We start from the raw sequence: 19,806 nt of genomic DNA, 5'->3' as shown, positions 1-19,806 counted from the left end.
GAGCCCTCAGAGTAAAAGCAGGGCGGGGGGCAGGAGGTGAACAGGAGGAAGGGAGGGTGCCGGTGGAGTCCAGGCTCAGCCCGATTGCAGGGGGCTCTCTGCTCTGTGGATGGGACCACAGAGATGCTCTTACCTTGAGGTTGCAAGAGGGGCTGGCTTTTCTAGCCCTCCCACACCTCTCTGGACACAAAGCCTCCCATCAGCTGTTCCTGGGATACGGGGCAGCTGTCAGCCCCCAGCAACCATCACTCCCACTATGAGCCACTTCCATTTTTCCATGCCCCTGCCATGCCTGGGGTCGGCTCTGGGGTAAAAACACCTCCTTTGCCAGCTAAAGGCTGGATTTCTGCCCTCTGCGTCACCTTGGCTCACGGCTGGAGTGGGGTGGAGTGGAGGATCAGATGGAGGTGGGCCTCTGGAGCCAGGGGTTCTAAAGTCCACCTGATGCGGGGACAGGGGGTGCCTTGGCCAACAGAACCTGCAAGGAACCCAGGGCATTCCCCCCTTGCCCCGGAGAGGGTCCGGCTGGGATGGGGACCCATGTGTATCTCAGTAGGTACACACCTGACCCAGTGCTCACTGCTCCCCATGCAGCCCTAGACCAACACAGAAAATCTGCTCCTGGGACCCTCATCGTAGGCTCCCCGTTTTCCAAACCAAGTGGCCCAGGAGGGCAGAGGCGATGGCAAGAGTCTCTCAGCCCCAATGCCCATTCTGCTGGATCAGGTCATAACCACCATCACCTCAGCTTCAACCATCTACGCCCCTCTCTCTCCGTGTCCCCACCCTGCCCTGGGCATTCCTTGGGTGTCAACCAGGAAGGGCCACACACCAAGGTAATGGAAGTGTGTTATCCAGACAGGGTCAACAGACCCCTCGGCATCTTATCTCCAGCTCGCCGAGACCAGGAGAGGAGTAAACAGCAGCTGACAAGTCTCCCAAGGGTGCAGCCAAGGACGGGAGCCCGACTGGGAGACAGAGCATCTGGGATGGAGACGGGCCCTGCCGACTCACCTGGTTGCGGAGATGGTCTCTGGCTGAAGCAACCTCAGGGGGCTTCGGGGAAGAGGCTGCCCTCACACTGGGCTTCGAAGAACGTGTGGGATTTAGAAGCGTAAGGGCATGGCAGGCAGGGAACAGGGCTCGAGCAAAGGAAAGGAGATGGGAGAGCCGTTGTGGTTAAAGGCACAAGCCCAGATGTTTACACAGCAGGTTTCCCATTTGTCTGTGTGACTTGAAATACATGCTAGATGGTTCTGCACCTCAGTTTCCTCATTTGCAAAAATGAAGGTAATAACAGCATCTACAACGTGGGGTATTGTGGGGTTAAATAAATGACTGGGGTGAGAGGTAGGCTCAAGAAGCAGGGGATGTATGTATGTTGTTTCGTTGCTAAGTCATGTCCGACTCTTTGCAACCCCATGCACTATAGCCCACCAGGCTCCTCTGTCCATGACATTTCCCAGGCAAGAATACTGGATTGAGTTGCCATTTCCTTCTCCAGGGGACCTTCCTGACCCAGGGATCGAACCTGCATTTCCTGCATTGGTAGGCAGACTCTTTACCAGTGAGTAACCAGGGAAGCCCGGATATATGTATACTTACAGCTGATTCAGGTTGCTGTGCAGGAGAAATCAACACAACCTTGTAAAGCAATTATCCTCCAATTAAAAATAAAATAAATGAAATGACTGCTAAGACCCCTAGCGCACAGTACAATACAATACACACAAGCTCAACACAAGAATAAATGCTAATTCCTCCACACCCCTCATCGTTGGGGGAGGAACGCTCAGAAGATGGTAAAAACTAGCAATGACTGAAAGACTACTTATGCTGAGTTCTCATAATAATCTGCACACAACCCATTTTACAGATTGGAACACTGAGGCACTAAACCAGAGCATCATTTACTCAAGGTCACCAGGATAGTGAGTAGGAAAAATTTCAGGCTCAAGCCTGGCTCTGGGGCATTCAGTGTCTCTTCTGGTAACTCACAAGGACATAAGTCTGTGGCATCCTGGAGGCTTCTGGAGGGACATCCTGGCAACCAAAGTCAATGTCTGCGATCAAAGGGAAGGTGAAGCCAAGGCAGAAGGAGGCCACTGCCGCTCTCAAATCCTCCTCTTGAGAAACGGAGGAGACACCTGGTGGAGGGAGCAGTCTGGCCCAAGGAAAGGAGGTGGGAAGCCGCAAGTGGGCCTCTTCCAGCATAGAGGGGCAGCCTGAAGCCCAGAGAGGGGAAGCCACTTGCCCAGGGTTACACAGTCATGATGCAGCCCCAACAGGGAGCTGGATTCTGCCTTGAGCTGTGACGCAGGGTGGCCCCCACACTGAGCTTTGTTTCCTGCAGCACTGGGAGGGGTCAGATAGGGCTCTCCCCATGCCAAGACCTCGTGGGGCCATCTGTCTCTGGGACTTCAGCACACCCTAGCAGGCTGGAGCCAAGGAAGACCCTGGGACAGGTCTCACCTGCCTGGAGGCTCTGCCTTCCCATTGGAGACGCTTTGCTGCCCCCTGGTGGCTGCAAAGGATTCTGATTTCCTCTGTTTTCAAAGAGCTCCCTTTCCAGGGCCGGCTGGAGCCCATTTCCAGAATCAGTCCCCTCCCTCTTTGTGACCTTCAGGTGTGTCCAGACCCACCCGGAAGCCATATCTCCTTCTCCAATGGCCCGCCATGCAAAAAAAAAAAAAAAAAAAAAAAAGGCAGAAATCCAAGAAATACAGAGTCATGTTGAAAAATCACCGGATTTGAAGCGGGCTGGTCTACATTGCAGCCTGCGTGCCCTTAATCGAGGTATGTTACCTTCTCAAGTCTCAGTGTCCCCATCTGTAGAACACGGACGATAATAATGGTTTCTAATCCATGATGCCTTTGTGAATGTTAAAAAGGACAAGGAATAGAAGGCTCTTAGAAGTCCTGGCACATGACAAGTATTTTGTAAAGACTGATGAAGGGACTTCTCTGGTGGTTCGGTGGTTAAGAACCCACCTGCCGATACAGGGGACATGGGTTCGATCCTGGTCTGGGAACTAAGATCCCAAATGCCTCGGGACAACTAAGCCCATGCACTACAACTAATGAGCCCACGGGCTCCAGAGCCCGCGCTCCTCAACAAGAGAAGCCACTGCAATGAGAAGCCCATGCACAGCAACGAAGACCCAGCGCAGCCAAAAATAAATGAGTAAAATATTAAAAAGAAAAAGATTGGTGGACTTGTCCTCACTGACCCAGGGCTGAGAAGTGACAGAATGTTCCCTCCCCTTCCTGAGCAGGTCCCCTAGGTAATGGAAGCCTGGTAAGGAACTCAGCATGGCCAGATTCCCTTAGAAACCCGAGTTTTGAATTCTTGGCTTTATTGCCCAAGCTGTAGGATATGAAAAGAGTCACTTTATCAGAGCACTGACATCAAGGTTGCTGTGTGCCTTCCCTGAGTCCACAGAGGTTAAAAAAAAAATGGACCTGCTGGAGTTACAGACTCAACTCAGAAAGGGTTTATTGGGCAGAGCTGCAGGGAAGCCAAAGGGATGAGTTCAGGTGGGCTTCCTGCAGGAGGCTGCCAGCACAGCAGCACAGGGCGGCTTCTACCACCTTCCATGAGCCCAGAGGCCCCTCAACCAGCTATATGGGTGTCCAGGAGCCTCTTGGGGATCGCTGGAACCCAGCCAGCCCTCCCAAACCAGGAGCCCTTAATCCTGGCCGAGCTGGGCTTTCAGAGCCTGTAGCTCTCCACTATCGATGCTGTTGCCTCCGCACACGATGACCACGACTGAGGCTGGGGAAGGGCACAGGTGGCCCTCAGCCTGGAGCTTCCCCAGGAGGCCTGAGTAGATGGCAGCTAAGGCTGCCCCGCAGGCAGGCTCCACCAGTGTTCGTTCATCATCTGCCCAGAGAGGGGGATTGGGGTGGAGGGGAGGAAAGGGAGGGAAAACCAGTTAGTGCTCAGCAGGCTCTGGGCAATGCAGTTCCATGAAGCCAACCATCCAGGCATCCATCTCACAACCTATCATTTGTCTGACCCTCTGTCCATCCATCAATCTGACCATCTGTCCCTCCATCCATCCGCCTTTCATCCCTCCATCCATCCATCATTAGACTGTCTGTCTGTCCATCTATCAGTGTATCTATCCATCATTGTATCATCCATCCATCCATCCATTCATCTATCATTTGACTGTCCATCCATCAATGTATCCATTAATCAATGTGTTCACCCATCCATCCATCCATTTCTATGTCATTTGTCAATCCACTGCCCATCAATCCATCCAACCAGCCAGCCACCCATCTACCTATTCATTATCCACCTTTCCACTCACTCATACATTCATCCATTCATTCAACAAATATTTATTGAGCACCCCCTCCCTGCCAGGCCCTGGGGAACACAACAGTGAGCAAGACATACCAACTCTCACCCTCATAGAGTTCACAGTCTAGTGATGTAGGTGAATAAGAATCTGGCACTTGTAAGAATGGTGGACTGGTGCACAGGAAGTCTTCAGCCCCACTGGGGTGGGGGTGGGAAATCAGAGGAGGCTTCCTGGAGGAGGTGCCATGATGGGCTGAGTAGCCCTTTAGTTACATGAAACCAACAGGCAGCAGGGCCAGGATGGGCAGCCAGAGGGAAGAAGAGTATGTACAGAAATCTGGAGGCTAGAGACAGGACACACTTCTTCTTCACCCCCACCCCTTCCATCCACTCAGTGTACACTTACTGCATGATTACTATATACCCAGCCCTGTGACAGGCACTGAGGATATGGATGAGAGAAAACACACTCTCTCCAAGGGGTCCAGGGACCTTGTGGGCTTCCAAGCCCAGGTGGAGGGCACTGCTCACTCACCCAGGAATCGCTGCACAGCACTCACGGCTTCAGCATCCTCCACCACCTCAGAGAAGATCCTAAACTCTTTTGTACACTCCAGGGCCCGTGCAGCCACTGTCCTGGCCCCCAGGCTCTTGGCTAGACTGCAGGAGCAGGCCGTTGGGGCAGGCAAGGCAGGGGTGTGGAGAAGAGTTGGGGAATCAGGTCTCCTCCCTGCACAGCCCCAGCCCTCCCCAGCCCCAGGCACCCCTCCCATCCTGCTGCAGGCCCAGGACTCAGCATTTTAAGAGTCTAGAGCAGTGCCTGAGTCAGGGAAAGCACTCAAAAATTATGTGTCTCATGAATGGCTGATGAACACACATCCCTCTGACTCTACCACCATGACTGTGCTGTTCTTGCACAGACCCCAGAAAGCCAAGCCTAGAAAATGATTCTTTCATTGTATTCATTCATAACCACTTATTGTGTCTATACTATAGCTGTATTTATTGACTATTTACAGGGTGCTGGCTGCATGGATTTTCCTGGGGGGTCTTTTGTTTGTTTCATTTTTTGGTTGCACCATACAGCCTGGCACGTGGGAATCTTAGATCCCTGACCAGGGATTGAATCCGCACCCCTGGAGTGGAAGCACAGAGTTGTAACCACTGGGCCACCAGGGAAGTCCCCAGGATTTTCTGTTTTAAGTCTTACAATCTCCCTTGGGAGTTAGAAATGTATGAGTCCCATTTTATAGGTCAGGAAACTGAAGTTCAGAGAGGTTGAGCAACTTGCTCAAGGACACACAGCTAGTCAACAGCTGAATGTGGATTCAGAGTCAGGCAGTCTGGCTCCAGAGTCCATGCTCTTTACCTCTGTGCTTGGGATGGCCTACCTGCTGGTATTTTCCTGAGCTGGGCAGTGTTTCAGGGCCAGGAGAGCTTTTGCCGAGCTCATCAGAACTGACGCTGGGTTCTAAGTGGCCCACAGCATGGACTCTGGTGCCAGGCTGCCTGGTTTCAAGCCTGGGTTCTAAACTAGCTGTGTGACCTTGGGAAAGTCACTTTGCCTCTCTGAGCCTCAGTTTCCTCATCTGAAAAACGGAGATAATAGTAATAGCTGGGGGCACTTCCCTGGAAATCCAATGGTTAAGACTCTAAGCTTCCTCTGCAGGGGACATGGGTTCAGCTCCTGGTTGGGGAACTAAGATCCCACATGCGGCAAGGCCAAAATAAGATGAAGAAGAAGAGCTGGTTCACGAGGTTGTCGTGGAGAATGAGTTAAAGCATTTCCAGTGCTTAGAAGAGAGCCTTCCAGACAGTGAGTTCTATAAAAGTGTTAGTCGCGATTATGGTTATTGCTCTTATCCAGAACCAAGTCTGGGAGCAGAGACCACAGTGAATAAGGAAACACAAGGATAAGTAAGTAAATACCCACTGTAGGAAGATGCCATGAGGGAGGACTTGGGAGGAAAACCTCCAACAACAGGGTTGAGGGGAGACTCTCTCTGGGGCAGAGAAACCAACCAGAAGAAGACGACGGAACCCCAGCACTTCTGGGCAGAGGACACAGCCTGTGCGAAAGCGTGGAGGGCGGAAAGTGCCCAGCCCATTCAAGGGACAGGAAGACAGGCCAGTGGCTGGAGTGGAGTGCAGAGGGGTCTGATTCCAGCCTGAGAGCCTGGGGAACGCGCTGATGGGTTTAAATAGGGAATGAAAAATTCCTACAGATCCGTCATGCAGGATTAAGGAGACCCCATGGAGGGACTTCCCTAGTGATCCAGTGGTTAAGACTCTGCCCTTCCAATGCAAGGGGCATGGGTTCCATTCCTGCTCGGGGAACTAAAGTCCTGCATACCGTATGGCACAGCCCAAAAAAAAGAAAATAAAAATTAAAAGGTAATTAAATGCTTAAGGACTTCACTAGCATTGCAGTGCACGTCCACTGCAGAAGGCACACGTTCTGTCCCTGGTCAGGGAAATAAGATCCCGCTTGCAACGCGGTGCAGCCAAAAAAAATTTTTTTTAATTAAAAAAAATAAAAGGAGACTCCCTTGAGTGCCCCACCCTCACTAATTGGGACTGAGAAGCCCCAGGACAGCCCAGCACCCCACAAATGCCCCCAGCCCACGCCTACCTAGTGATGCCAGGAAGCGTCACCAGCTTGCCTGCCTTGATGGCCGCGTTGAAGCAGTGTGCCCCTTGGGTCTCCATGGCAATTATGGGCACGTGTTGCCAGCCCACCTCTGCCAGACCAGCTGACACCCCAGCCAGGAGACCTCCGCCCCCGACTGCCACCACCAGGGCACCTGGTGGGGTCCCCAGTGCTGCCTTCAGCTCCCGCACCAGGCTCACGTGGCCTTCCCTGTGGGACGAGGGAGTGGGAGAGGTGGCAGGACTGGGGGCGGGCCCAGTCCACAAGGCTCACAGGGACACAGCCCCCCACAGTGCGAGCCCCCGCCCCGTCCACAGCAGGGGGAGGGGAGACCCTGCCACACTTAGTTCACTCAGCTTCCATCCACTCAGTTCATTCTTTCACTCATTCTTTCTCCCCTTCGTCAGCCTCCCAGGCACTTTCTCAATCCATTTCATCCATCCCATAACTTTGGAAAGAGGCAGCATTTGTGTGTCTGCTTAAGAGCTGACCAGCATGGGAATTCCCTGGTGGTCTAGTAGTTAAGACTCCTCGCTTCCACTGTAGGAGCCATGGGTTCGATCCCTGGTCTGGGAACTAAGATCCTGCATGCCACATGGTATGGCCAAAAATGAAAGGGCAGACCACTGTATCACTTGGAATCAGGCCAACTCACGTCCTGGGTCTGGGACCCAAGGTCTCCACCACTTACTAGCTGTGTGATCTTGGGCGAGTTTCTTGACCCCTCCAGGCCTCAGTTTCCTCACCTGTGAAATGGGCATAAAAAAATCTCTCTCTCTTGGGAAAGACTAAATGGATTAAATGTGTCCCAAAGTCCACACTTAATCAAGGGGATTTATTCCTAGCATTTCAATCTTATACATGTGGAAACTGAGGCGCAGGGTGCTAAGATGCTTTGCAGGGTCATACAATTCAGGAGTGGCAGAGGTGGGGTCTGGACCTCCATGTGCCTGACTTCCAAGCCTCTTCTCTTCTCTGGAGCTCAATTTTCCCTTCTGTCCAATGGGAGGACCCTGACTCAATGAGGGTCTCCCAGCACTGAGCTCCATAGGGGAAGGGACACTAGCCTTACCATATCAGGGGGTGGTCAAACGGAGGGACGTTCACCCAGCCGTCATTCTTGGCCAACTCTTGCGCCCTCAGATTGGCCTCGTCCCAGATCTAAAGAGAAACCAAGACCTTCAGAAGACAGGAATTAGACAGCTACAGAGGTTGGAGCAGTGCCTGAGGTCTCCTGGATGACTGCAGGGCCTAATTGACTGGGGAGACCCCCAAGGGTGAGACCAGAGCTGGTGTGGACCCAACAGCCTCCTGGGACAACGGCAGAGCTTCCGCGTGGAGAAAAGGATGCCACGTGATTCCCACAATTCAGGTGGGACACGTTCAGCTGCCAGGCTGGATAAGAATGAAGCCCACAAGCCTGTGGTGCTGGGAAGAGGGGACTCTGAGCTTCCAATGCAGGGGGTGTGGGTTCGATCCCTGGTCAGGAAACTAAAATCCCACATGTTGTGGGGGAAAACCTTAATAATTAATTAATTGCTAGCTCATTCTGTAAAGAATCTGCCTGCAATGAAAGAGACTTGGGTTCAGTTCCTGAGTTGGGAAAATCCCCTGGAGAAGGAAATGGCAACCCACTCCAGTATTCTTGCCTGGAGAATCCCCATGGACACAGGAGCCTGGCGGGCTACAGGCCAAGGGATCGCAAGAGTTGGACATGACTCAGCTACTAAACCACCACCACCAATTATTAATTAATTAATGATAAAGTCTGTTTGAGACCCCAAGAACTATAGCCCATCAGGGTCCTCTGTCCATGGAATTCTTTAGGCAAGAATACTGGAGTGGGTTGCCATTTCCTTCTCCTAGGTTCCCAATCCAGGGATCAAACCTGAGTCTCCCGCATTGCAGGCAGTTTCTTTACCATCTGAGCCACAAGGGAAGCCCAATAATTAATTGTTAATTATTACTTAATTAAAGATAAAACCTGTTTTCTAGGGATGACAGCCAGCTGGATGGATGGATAGATTTTTTTTTTTTTCCCCTTCTTCCCAGGAAAGGAGAAGGGTTATATGTTAAGTCTGTTTCTTTAGTAACAAAGTGAGCCAGTGACGTCCTCATCAGATGATATCCTTTCATAGCAGATAGACTCAGAGTGGGGGATGATGCTATCGTGATCTTTACATTTTCTTGTCTTTTTGAATGGTAAAAATGTATAGTGAGTAATACCAAGGGTTAGTGAGGAGGAAGGGAGAGAGATGGAGTATGAAATGGCAACCCACTCCAGTATTCTTGCCTGGAAAATTCCATGGACAGAGGAGCCTGGTGGGCTACGGTCCATGGGGTTGCAAAGAGTTGGACGTGACTGAGCACACACGCGCACACACACACAGGGAGACAGATACTATCCTGTTAATCACCAGCTTCCTGTTTCTCCTGGGTTCACACAGGAAATCTTCGTCAAGTGGAGAGAGACAAGTCGACTGATCTTAGCCCTTAATATACATCACGTCTCACTCACCCCTGAGCTCAGCCATCCTAAGGGATGACTGGGTCCCAGGCATAGTTCACCAAAAGGAAAAAGAGACAGAGTCTCTCAGGGGCGAGGGAGGGGTTAAGGAGGAACAGCCCCTCCAGCTGCTTTGTCCTTCTTGGGGTCCTTACCTTTCCAGTCAGCTGAACTTCGGCCCCCTCCCCCTGCAGCCTCTTCACCACCTTCACAGAGGTGCCCTCGGGGAGCACAATGGTGGCTGGGATGCGCAGCTTCCTGGCAGCATAAGCAGCTGCGATGCCCGCATTACCCCCTGCGGAGGCAGTAGAAGAGGGTGCTGTGGGCAGTTGCATCAGTCTATTGACACACTATTCTCCTGCCCGCCCGCACCCACCCCCATTATCCTTTGGGAGTCACTCCCTCCCTACGCTTATATGCCCCCTCATTGGCCCCAGAGGTGGACACGTGATCTAGGTGGAGCCAATCAGAGAACTCAAACACCTGAACCATGATTCCTTCAGGGACGAGTGCGTGATACAAGCTGGGCCTAAAAGACCAATTCACAGATCGAGGAGACCATGGGGAGGGGGTCTTCCCCTTTCACTACAGTTGGCAGGATGGCAGGAGGCAAGCCTAAAACTCCCGATGGCCATCAGGCAGTCTATATGAGAGAAGAGTTAGTGTAAAGAGAAGGCAAACCAATAAAAGGAGAGATACAGAGGAGACCACCTGGGTCCAGCTGTGCCTGAAACCCATTTTCCCAAGAATTCTTAGATTCTTGGAGTCTGTAATTTAAACCTGTATGAACTGGGTTTCCATCACTTTCTACCACGGGGCTTGAATGATGGGAAGGAAGCAGGACATACAAAGCAGCCATCTGCCATGACCTTGATAAGACTGGACCTTTAAGAAGAGGCCAAGCCCTGGACACCTCCTGCAGCTCCAACTCCTCCTCCTCCTCCTCCACCACACCCAGCCCCCGAGGACCCTCACGAAGTAGAAAGGGGGCAGGCTCACCTGAGGAACACACCAGGTGTCTGCATCCCTTTTTGGCCACCTAGGAAGACAAGGAACGTGGGCGGGGGCTGACCCGAGCAGGTGTCCTGGAGCCCTGGGGGGGATGGAGTTAAACTCTCCTCATCATATCCCACTCCAGTATTCTTGCCTGGAGAATTCCATGGACAGAGGAGCCTGGCAGGCTACAGTCCATGGGGTTGCAAAGAGTCGGAGCGACTAAGCACAGCGCAGCATACCACATCATACTCCAACTCTCCCCATTCCTCATCCTGCCCACAGCACTCCCTTCCCAGCTCTACAACCTCACTCCTCCCCTCCTGCCCTCACCTCTTGGCAGAAATGCCCGATACCGCGAATCTTGAAGGAGCCCGTCGGCTGCACATTCTCATACTTGAGGAAGACAGGCATGCCGGCCACCTGGGACAGCGCCCAGCTCTCCAGCAGAGGCGTGACGACGTGGAAGGGCTCACCCTCGGCACGTTCCTCCAGAGGGCTCTTCATCTCGGCAACCACCTGGAGGGCCTGCAGTAGGGCACGAGCGTCACAGCCCAGCCGGCTCCAGCCCAGAGTCCCTCTAACTAGGGCCGGGGAGGGGGAGGGAGAAGCCCCTTGGCTTGGCTCCCTTCATCCCAGGTGGCTGCCAAGCTGTGAGGCTCCGGGCAAGTATCTGCACCTCTCTGGGCCTCAGTCTGACCATCCGGTCAAGGAGATTTGTACTAAGGGCACTTTTCTTCTGTTAATGTGGATGCTACAGCGCAGGAATGGAGAACATGGCCAATAGCGGTGATGAATGAATGAGGTTGGGAGAATTCATGCAGTCATCATTCATTGATTAAAAAAAAAACCCATTCCTGAGCACCTACTGTCTGCCAGGCAGTTTCAGGTTTAGGGACCCAGGCGTGGACAGGTCAGAGGCAGCCCCATGTTTTAGTTGGGGAGACAGAATCAAAGAATTGCAACCAGGAGTGACCTAGTGGGGAAGGTACTATTTTATCAAGGGTAGTCAGGAAAGACCCTCTCCCAGGAAAGAAACTTAAAAAAAAAAATTTGTATTAAGGGGGACTTCCCTGGTGGGACTCTGCACTTCCAATGTAGGGAACACAGGTTCTACCACTGGTTGGTGAACAAAAAGCCCATATACCTTGGGGAAAAAAAATTAAAAACTTGTACTATGGAAAATTTAAACACAGCAAAAGTGTCAGGAACCATCTGATGTAGCCTCCATTCAGCTTCAATGGTCATCAGCTCATGCCTGGCTTGTTTGTTCCATATCTGTACCCATCCCCCTTCCCGTATTATTATTTTTTCTATCTTTATTATTATATTTTCCTCCCATATTATTTGATCTGTAAATATTTCAGCATGTAGCTATAAAATTAAAGAACTCTTTTTAAACATTGTAGCCACAGTTTCAGAGCAGTATACATTTGTTCAAACTCTTCAAATTCTAACCTTGAGTAAGCTAATTTTATTTCATGGAAATTAGACCTCAGTGATGTTCATTTTTAAAAATGTAATCACAATACCATTATCACATCTAAAAATATTAACAATAATTTCTTAACATCATCAAATATCTGCTAAGTGTTCAAAATTCCAATCGTCTCACTAAATGTGATTAACGGTCGGTTTTGCAGATCTTGACAGTTTAAGGTTTTTAACAGTTTGAATCGGGTTGCAGAAGGGAGCTGTGCATTTTGGTTGGTCAAGAGATTTAATTTCCTTTTGATCTGCAGCTTCTCAAAGCGGGAGGGCTTCCCTGGTGGCTCAGTGGTAAAGAATCCACCTGCTAATGCAGGAGACGTGGGTTCGATCCCTGGGTCAGGAATATCCCCTGGAGAAGGATATGGCAACCCACTCCAGTATTCTTGCCTGGGAAATCCCATGGACAGAGGAGCCTGGCGGGCTACAGACCTTGGGGTCGCAGAGTCAGACACGACTTAGCAACTAAACAACAACAAAGAGGAAACTTTGAGATGAACACAGAGAGAAGCAAGGGAAAAGCACTCCTGCAGAGGGAACAGCAGATGGAACCACCACTTGAAGGAGATGAACTTCGAGTGTTCCTGGCACTGATGAGACAAGGGACTGGGTAGAGGTGAGAGTATGAGGCAAGCAAAAAAGGTGCTTAGTCTTGTGAGAGCTGGACCCTAAAGAAGGCTGAGCACCAAAGCACTGATGCTTTAAATTGTGGTGCTGGAGAAGAGTCTTGAGAAATCCTTTGGACTGCAAGGAGATCAAACCGGTTTATCTTAAAGGAAATCAGCCCTGAATATTCATTGGAAGGACTGATGCTGAAGCTGAAGCTCCAATAATTTGGCCACCTGATGCAAAGAGCTGACACATCAGAGAAGACCCTGATGCTGGGAAAGATTGAAGGCAGGAGGAGAAGGGAGTGGCAGAGAATGAGATGGTTGGATGGCATCACTGACTCAATGGACATGAGTTTGAGCAAATTCTAGGAGATAATGGAGGACAGGGAAGCCTGGTGTGCTACTGTCCAAGGGGTCACAAAGAGTCAGGCAAGACCGAGGGACTGAACAAGGAGAGGTGAGCCGGGATGTTGGGGAGGGCGTTCCAGCCCACAGTGAGGCGTTGGGATATTATTCTATTTCTACTGCTATGGGAAGCCGCTGGGAGATTTGAAGCTAAGACGCGGGTGAGTGAGTGAGTGAATGAACCATTGTGAAAGGGCAAGAAGCAGAGAGGGAGGATATTAGAAGGGAGGGAAAGTAGAAGGGGTTTTGTTTTGTTTTGTTTTGTTTTTTAAGGAGCAAACGCTGTGTCCCTTTTGTTTTTCCTTTGGGAGGGAAAAGCGTTGGGCCGCCCCTTTGAAGTTCCACTACTTGCCACTAGGAGGAGCGCATCAACCTCCATCAGCTACCACCAGCTCAAAGCCTCTAGTCCACACTTACTAAGTCAGGGCTGGGCTCCCCACATCAGAGGGTTCCAGGTCTCTTATCCCTGGATTTGACTCGGAGTCCTTGCTGGGATGGCCCTGAGATTCCCCAGGCAGAGAAAAGCCTGAAACACTTCCACCCAGCTCCATCCAGGAAAATTCATGGCACTGGGGGAGAGCAGCCTGTGGGTCACCCAACCAGCAGACCCAGCCCTGGCTTCACCTTGGTTCCAGAGCCCAAGAATTTGAGTTTTGGGATCAATCAGAGGGCAAAGTTAGAAACTAGCTATGACGTCCTGGCTGTGTGACACAGGCAAGTGTCTCAACCTCTCTGTGCCTGTTTTCCCTTCTAAAATGGGAATAATAACATCCCAATTCACAGGTTAGAGTGCAGATTTAACCACTCCAGTATTCTTGCCTGGAGAATCCCATGAACAGAGGAGCCTGGCAGGCTACAGTCCATGGGGTCACAAAGAGTCAGATATGACTGAGCGGCCCAGCGCAATAATAATAACAGATATTCTTCGTTGAGTCCCTATTATGTGCCAGAAATTGGCTGAGTCTTTTGGAGGTGTCATCTCCTTGGGATCCTCTAACGATGCTAATATGCTCATCCTTACTCTAGAATGTTTACAAAGCCCGGACCTAGGAACTGGGGGTACCATGGTGAACAAGACAGACATCTACTCTTGGAGGGGACTTTATAGTCTTATCTGGGGATAATGAAGATCCCACATGCCGCAGCTAAGACCCGGTGCAGCCAAATAAATAAGTTAATTTAAAAAAATGTTTTTAAACCTGAACCCTAAAAAAGTGAGACTGAACTAACCACACAACAAACTGGGAGAAGAACTTGGGCATCACAGGACCACTGTGAGGATTAAGCGAGGCCTTATATTAAATAGTAAAGACATCAACTCTGCCTCACGCACAATAACAGCTAATAGTTATATGGGAATTACTGTGAGCCAGGCACTATGCCAAGCACCTTATAATAATTACAACAACCCTGAGATAGGTTCAATTATTAACTCCACTTTATAGACAATGAAACTGAGGCTCAGAGAGGTTAAGTATTAATAACTGGCCCAAGGTCGCACAGCTAGAAATGGCATGGCCAGGATTCCAAGTCAGGCAGTACAAGTTGGCATCTGTGCCCTTCCCCGCCATGCTGTACTTTCTCTTTTATAGTAGCATTATTATTATGATGAAAGATGTGAGCATTTAGCACTTGACCACTGGTTGTCTTTAGAAGCAAATGCTGCTGGTTCAGTCCTCAGGCTCCCCTCAGCCCTCTTGGTTAGACTGCCCAGAAAAGAACAGCAGGCATCAGTTAAATGAATGAGTCCCAAGTTGCTAACAGCCTTATCAAGCCCAGAGGCCCATGAGGGCACCTGCTACATCTATGCATTTGGATAAAGACCAGCTAACTGCCTTTTCCACCTCCTTTGTCCTTCAGCTTTTCTCCAGAGGCCACCCGCGACACTCTGCAGCCAAATCCTTGACGCCAGGGTTGGGAACCTCAGCGACCTCTTAGTTCCACAATGCCCAGCCCCACCACCCTGGGAGCAGGGGTGGGCTCCCCAATCTTCAAGGTCCTGGGCCCCCAGCCTTCTGCTGCAAGGCAGACAGGCCACAGGCGCCCAGAGCTGAACCTATGGGAGGACTTCGGACAGCCTCACTCTCCCACTTTCTGTCCAACCAGCTGGGACTTGGCTCCAGAACCTTCCAAACAAACCTCTACTCACATTCACAAATGCACACAGAGTCCCAGGGCCCTACTTGGGCCCAGACCCACTTACCTTCCTTCCCAACAGTTCTCAGACCAGCTCAGGGCCAGTCCGCTGCCCACCAGCCTTCCTGGGCACCAGCTGTGCCAACTCCCTGCAGCCTCCTGTGGCCTTGGCCCCTCCCCCCGTGGTTAAAGGGATAGCTCTCCACTGGAGGAAAAAGGGGACAAGATCAGCCTTCACTGCTTCTCGGTTTGCTGTCCCAGACATGTGATGACCTGGCCCCATTTTACAGATAAAAAAAAAACTGAGGCCCAGAAATGGGAATTCACTTGGCCAAGGCCACCCAGCCAGCAAGGGTCACCCCTTACCCCTCCCTCTGGATCACCTCTGCTGTGACACAGACACCTCCAAGTCCAGTGCTTGTCCCAAATGCCAAGCCACTTCCCCTGGACCACTGTCAAGGTCAGCTTAAATCTGAGAAGAGAAAACAAGGATAAAGAAACAATTATTATGTGTCACATGAGAAAGTCATGTTTCCTTCTGAAGTTCCTCCTCATCTCTGATATTTTATGCCCAACTTTGGGACTCAAACAATTATTTATTGTTCAAATGAATAACTCTGACAATCAATTCATTCATTCCAAGAATATTTATCGGAGACTGACTCTAGTTCAAGCCCTGGGACCATTAGCCTCAAACAAGACAGCATGTCCCCTGCCCTCAAGAAGCCCCAAAGGGGGACTTCCCTGGTGGTCCAGTGGTTAAGAATCTGCCTTGCCATGCAGGGGACAAGGGTTCGATCCTGATCAGGGAAGTAAGTAGTTGCCTCATTGCAGCTACTAAGTCTGCGCACTCTGGAGCCAGTGTGCCAGAATTAGAGAGGCCTTGGACCAAAACCAAAGATCTTGCATAATGCAGCTAAGACCCGATGCAGCCAAACAAAATAAGTAAGCCCCAGGGGACCACTGAAGAGCAGTTGTGATCAGTGCTGTCAGATGTTGGCAGGAAGCGGGGAGGGCCAGGGCTGTGGGTGCCCAGAGCAGGTACCTCGCCTGGCCCCAGGAGGCTGGGAAGGCTTCCTGGAAGAGGAGACTCAGTGAAACCAGGAGTCAGGAACACAGAAAGCAAAAGTCAGGAACTAAAAAAAATGGGGTGTTCCAGGAACAGATGTGCGCAGTAGGGCTGGTACCGAAAAGGCAAGGGCGGGAGAGGAAGTGGGTCTGGGGCTGGAGAGGCGGGCAGGGACCAGAGCCCACAGGATTCCCCTACCAGGGCATGGTGTGGACCTCACCTGGGGCACTGCATTAGGCAGGGGGATGGCACGATCAGATTTCTGTCTTGTCTCTATTGCCATCTCATTGGGTGATTCTGAGCTGGTCACATCCATGGGGTGGTGGGTGGGAGGCGGGAAGGCTCAGTTCCCCTGTATGTCAGACTGGACGTGAGGTCCAGGAAGCACGTAGCTCACTTCCCGGACTTGATGATTAACTCCCAGGCCCTTTGAGTCAAAGGGAACTGTTTGGTCATGATTCTTGATAAGGACTTTAGCAATTTCATTGCCTCCTCACACTAAGCACATGCCATCCTTGTCAGATGTCCTGTCCTGGAAGGGGAACTGGGGACACGGAGGTGGTAAAACCTAATTTATGCCCTGAGGTGGCCCCCAGCCTTAGGGGAGCGGAAGATACCAATTCAGTGACAACCCTAACATCCCCTAAGAGGACACAGAACAGAAGATCCCCAAAGGGCAGCTGAGGGTGGGGTGTGACCAGGGAGGACTCCCTGGAGGAGGGGGCCTTAGCACACACGCTCAGACAAGAAGCATGACAGCCACATGTACTGCAGGTCCACTGTATGCCAGCCCTTCTGTGTCAACAAGAGATTCCCATAGGTTTTTGTTTGTTTTGTTTGTTTGTTCGGCTCCACTGCCTCTTCATCTGGGTGTGTGGACTTTCTAGTTGTGGTATAAGGGCTTAGTTCCCCTGCAGCATGTGGGGTCTTAGTTCCCTCTCAAAGTTTATTTTAATAGTTGAGTATTTATATCCTCTGTGTCTGTGTGCATAAGATAATATCCAGAATTTTATGGATATTATTGCTTAGAAAGAAGCTAAGACAGGTATTAAAGTTTTAAAATAGAGCTTGTTGTTTTAAAAAATATGAAGTAGTAGCAGTAAGTTTGTGGCATGAAGAGGCAGTAACAATTAGAACACAGACCTTGAAGCCAGGCTCTAGTACAAATACCAGCTTTGCACTTACTGGCTGTGTAACTTTGGGTAAGTTGCTTAACTTCTCTGTGCCTTGTTTTCTCAAGTGTTGTTACTGTTCAGTCGCTAAGCCATGTCTGACTCTCTGTGATCCCACGGACTGCAGCACACCAGGCTTCCCTGTCCTTCACTCTCTCCTAGAGTTTGCTCCAACACATGTCCATCGAGTCGGTGACATCATCCAACCAGCTCATCCTCTGTTGTCCCCTTGTCCCCCCAACCTCAATCTTTCCCAGCATCAGGGTCTTTTCTTATGAGCTGGCTCTTCGAATCAGGTGGCCAGAGTATGGGAGCTTCAGCTTCAACGACAATCCTTCCAATGAATATTCAGGGTTGAGTTCCTCTAGGATTGACTGGTTTAATCTCCTTGCAGTCCAAGGGACTCTCAAGAGTCTTCTCCAGCAATATGAAGGCATCAGTTCTTCAGTGCTCAGCCTTCTTTATGGTCCAACTCTCACATCCATACATGACTACTGGAAAAACCATAACTTTGACCTTTGTTGACAAAGCAATGTCTCTGATTTTCAATACGCTGTCTAGTTTTGTCATAGCTTTTCTTCTAAGGAGAGAGGGTCTTTTAATTTAATGGCTGCAGTCACCATCCGAAGTGATTTTGGAGCCCAAGAAAATAAAATTTGTCACTGTTTCCATTTTTCCCCATCTGTTTTCCATGAAGTCATGGGACTGGATGCCATGATCTTCATTTTTTGAATGCTGAATTTTAAGCCATTTTTTCCACTCTCCTCTTTCACTTTCAAGAGGCTCTTTAGTTCCTCTTCGCTTTCTGCCAGTAGAATGGTATCCTCTGCATGTCTGAGGTTGTTGATATTTTGAGGTGTGGGTCAGGAGCAGCCTGCTGTGGGGACAGGGACCCTGGCCGCAGCAGTCCTGGAAGGTTTGTGTTGGCATAAGTCCTTTTGGAGGTCACCTTTAGCCCTACCATAGAGCCTGTAGATTCCAGGACCTGGCCAAATAACAACAGGGAGGGAGCCCAGCCCCACCCATCAGCAGACAGTTGGATTAAAGATGTACTGAGCAGGGCCCTGCTTACCAGAGCAAGACCCAGTATTCTCAAATGTGGGGTGAGGATTAAACACAACTTCCTATGTGGAGTTGATGTGAAGATCAAAAGAGTTAACAAATGTGAAATATTGAGAACAGTAGCAGGATTTCCCTGGTGGTCCAGGGGTTCAGAAGCCACACTTCCGGGACTACCCTGGTGGTCCAGTGGCTAAGACTTGGTGCTTCCGATGCTGGGGGCCTGGGGTTCAATCCCTGGTCAGGGAACTAGATCCCACAAATTGCAACTAAAAACTCCCTCATGCCACAACTAAAACCTTGCACAGCTAAAGAAAGAAAGAAGAAGAAAAAAAAGAAGCCACACTTCCAACGCAGGGGGTTGCAGGTTGGATCCCACAAGCCCACCGTTCAGCATGGCCAAAAAATAAAATAGTTAGAACAGTTGGAAGTATTTTGCGTTCGCCGCTGTTGCTGCTGCTGCTGTTGTTGTCGCTGTGATGAAACGTGTGACACAACAGTATGGTAAGGATTGCACTGGCAGGCCATGACAAGGTATGACATCGCTTTATCACAGGGTGGTTACAACACTTGGGGGAGGCGGGTATTGTAGCGAATGCCACATCATGGAGTCTGACTTGGCTCAGAGAGGCCGAGTCACTTTCCTGAGGTCACACAGCGGTGGCCGAGCTTAGGGCTTAGACCCAGAGGGACCAGGCTCCAAAGCTCCTGATCTGGAAGAGGATCGGGTGGGGAAGCCAGAGCGGTCACATCAGAGGGCAGAGGAAGCTGGAGAGGGGTCTGAGTCACTGAGCCTTGTCCCCTCACCCCGCCCCCACTCTTGCCCGAGACCCACATTCATTAGCTGGTCCCTATCCCTGACATCTCAAGCCACCGAACACACGCCCTGGCCAGCTTCCTGGATTATTCATTAAGCTTCATTTCACCATCCTCAACCCCAGCTGGCCTTCTTGTTCCCAGGGCAGGGGAACTACATAGAGACGAAGGACGGAGTCTTGGACACGGGGGTCTGGCCCTTGGGACTTGCATTTTCGACCTTAAGCTCCGCGTCATACATTTTCCGAGTCTGAGGCTCAGTTCCATCGACAGGTGAAACAGCGGGGACTCGGACAGTCAAGCAAGCAGCCCAGCTAGGGAGCCGCCCCAGTGGGACGTGGCTGCCAATCTCCTGACACCCAGTAGTGGTGGTGGTGGTTTAGTCGCTCAGTCACGTCTGACTCTTTGCCACCTCCATGGATCGTAGCCCGCCAGGCTCCTCTGTCCATGGGGTTTCCCAGGCAAGAATACCAGAGTGGGTTGCCATTTCCTCCTCCAGGGGATCTTCCCGACCCAGGGATCAAACCTGCATCTGGTACATCTGAGCTAATGTCTCAGGCACTCACCAAGATGGTAAATCATTCCAGAG

General features: G+C 50.8%; 1 protein-coding gene across 5 annotated transcripts; it reads right to left on the bottom strand.

Moving 5' to 3' along the window:
- Window positions 1–3,471: 3,471 nt before the first annotated feature.
- Window positions 3,472–16,525, bottom strand: SDSL (serine dehydratase like). Of its 5 annotated transcripts, none has more exons than XM_044930122.2 (10): window positions 16,147–16,259; window positions 15,468–15,573; window positions 15,169–15,306; window positions 10,795–10,989; window positions 10,468–10,507; window positions 9,624–9,763; window positions 8,035–8,123; window positions 6,945–7,172; window positions 4,848–4,972; window positions 3,472–3,883 (listed from the first exon to the last, which is right to left on the bottom strand). In XM_044930122.2, the coding sequence occupies exons 4-10, from the start codon at window positions 10,966–10,968 to the stop codon at window positions 3,690–3,692; spliced, it is 990 nt and encodes a 329-aa protein (XP_044786057.2). In that variant the 5' UTR covers window positions 10,969–10,989; window positions 15,169–15,306; window positions 15,468–15,573; window positions 16,147–16,259; the 3' UTR covers window positions 3,472–3,689. The 5 variants fall into 5 exon arrangements, with proteins under 5 accessions (XP_044786057.2, XP_044786056.2, XP_025123357.2 ...); XM_044930121.2 differs by having other exon boundaries at window positions 15,485–15,573; XM_025267572.3 differs by lacking the exons at window positions 15,169–15,306; window positions 16,147–16,259 and adding an exon at window positions 16,391–16,520.
- Between the last annotated feature and the right edge of the window lie 3,281 nt (window positions 16,526–19,806).

Source organism: Bubalus bubalis, chromosome 17 (assembly GCF_019923935.1).
Source record: "Bubalus bubalis isolate 160015118507 breed Murrah chromosome 17, NDDB_SH_1, whole genome shotgun sequence".
In the NCBI taxonomy this organism is placed as follows: domain Eukaryota; kingdom Metazoa; phylum Chordata; class Mammalia; order Artiodactyla; family Bovidae; genus Bubalus; species Bubalus bubalis.
This window is presented reverse-complemented; position numbering and strand designations above follow the sequence as displayed.

Coding starts and splice junctions, on each gene's coding strand:
- SDSL (XM_025267572.3), bottom strand. Junction 10,508..10,794: donor TCGGGCATTTCTGCCAAGAG/GTGAGGGCAGGA, acceptor TTGTCTTCCTAG/GTGGCCAAAAAGGGATGCAG. Junction 4,973..6,944: donor ACGCTTCCTGGCATCACTAG/GTAGGCGTGGGC, acceptor CTGCTCCTGCAG/TCTAGCCAAGAGCCTGGGGG.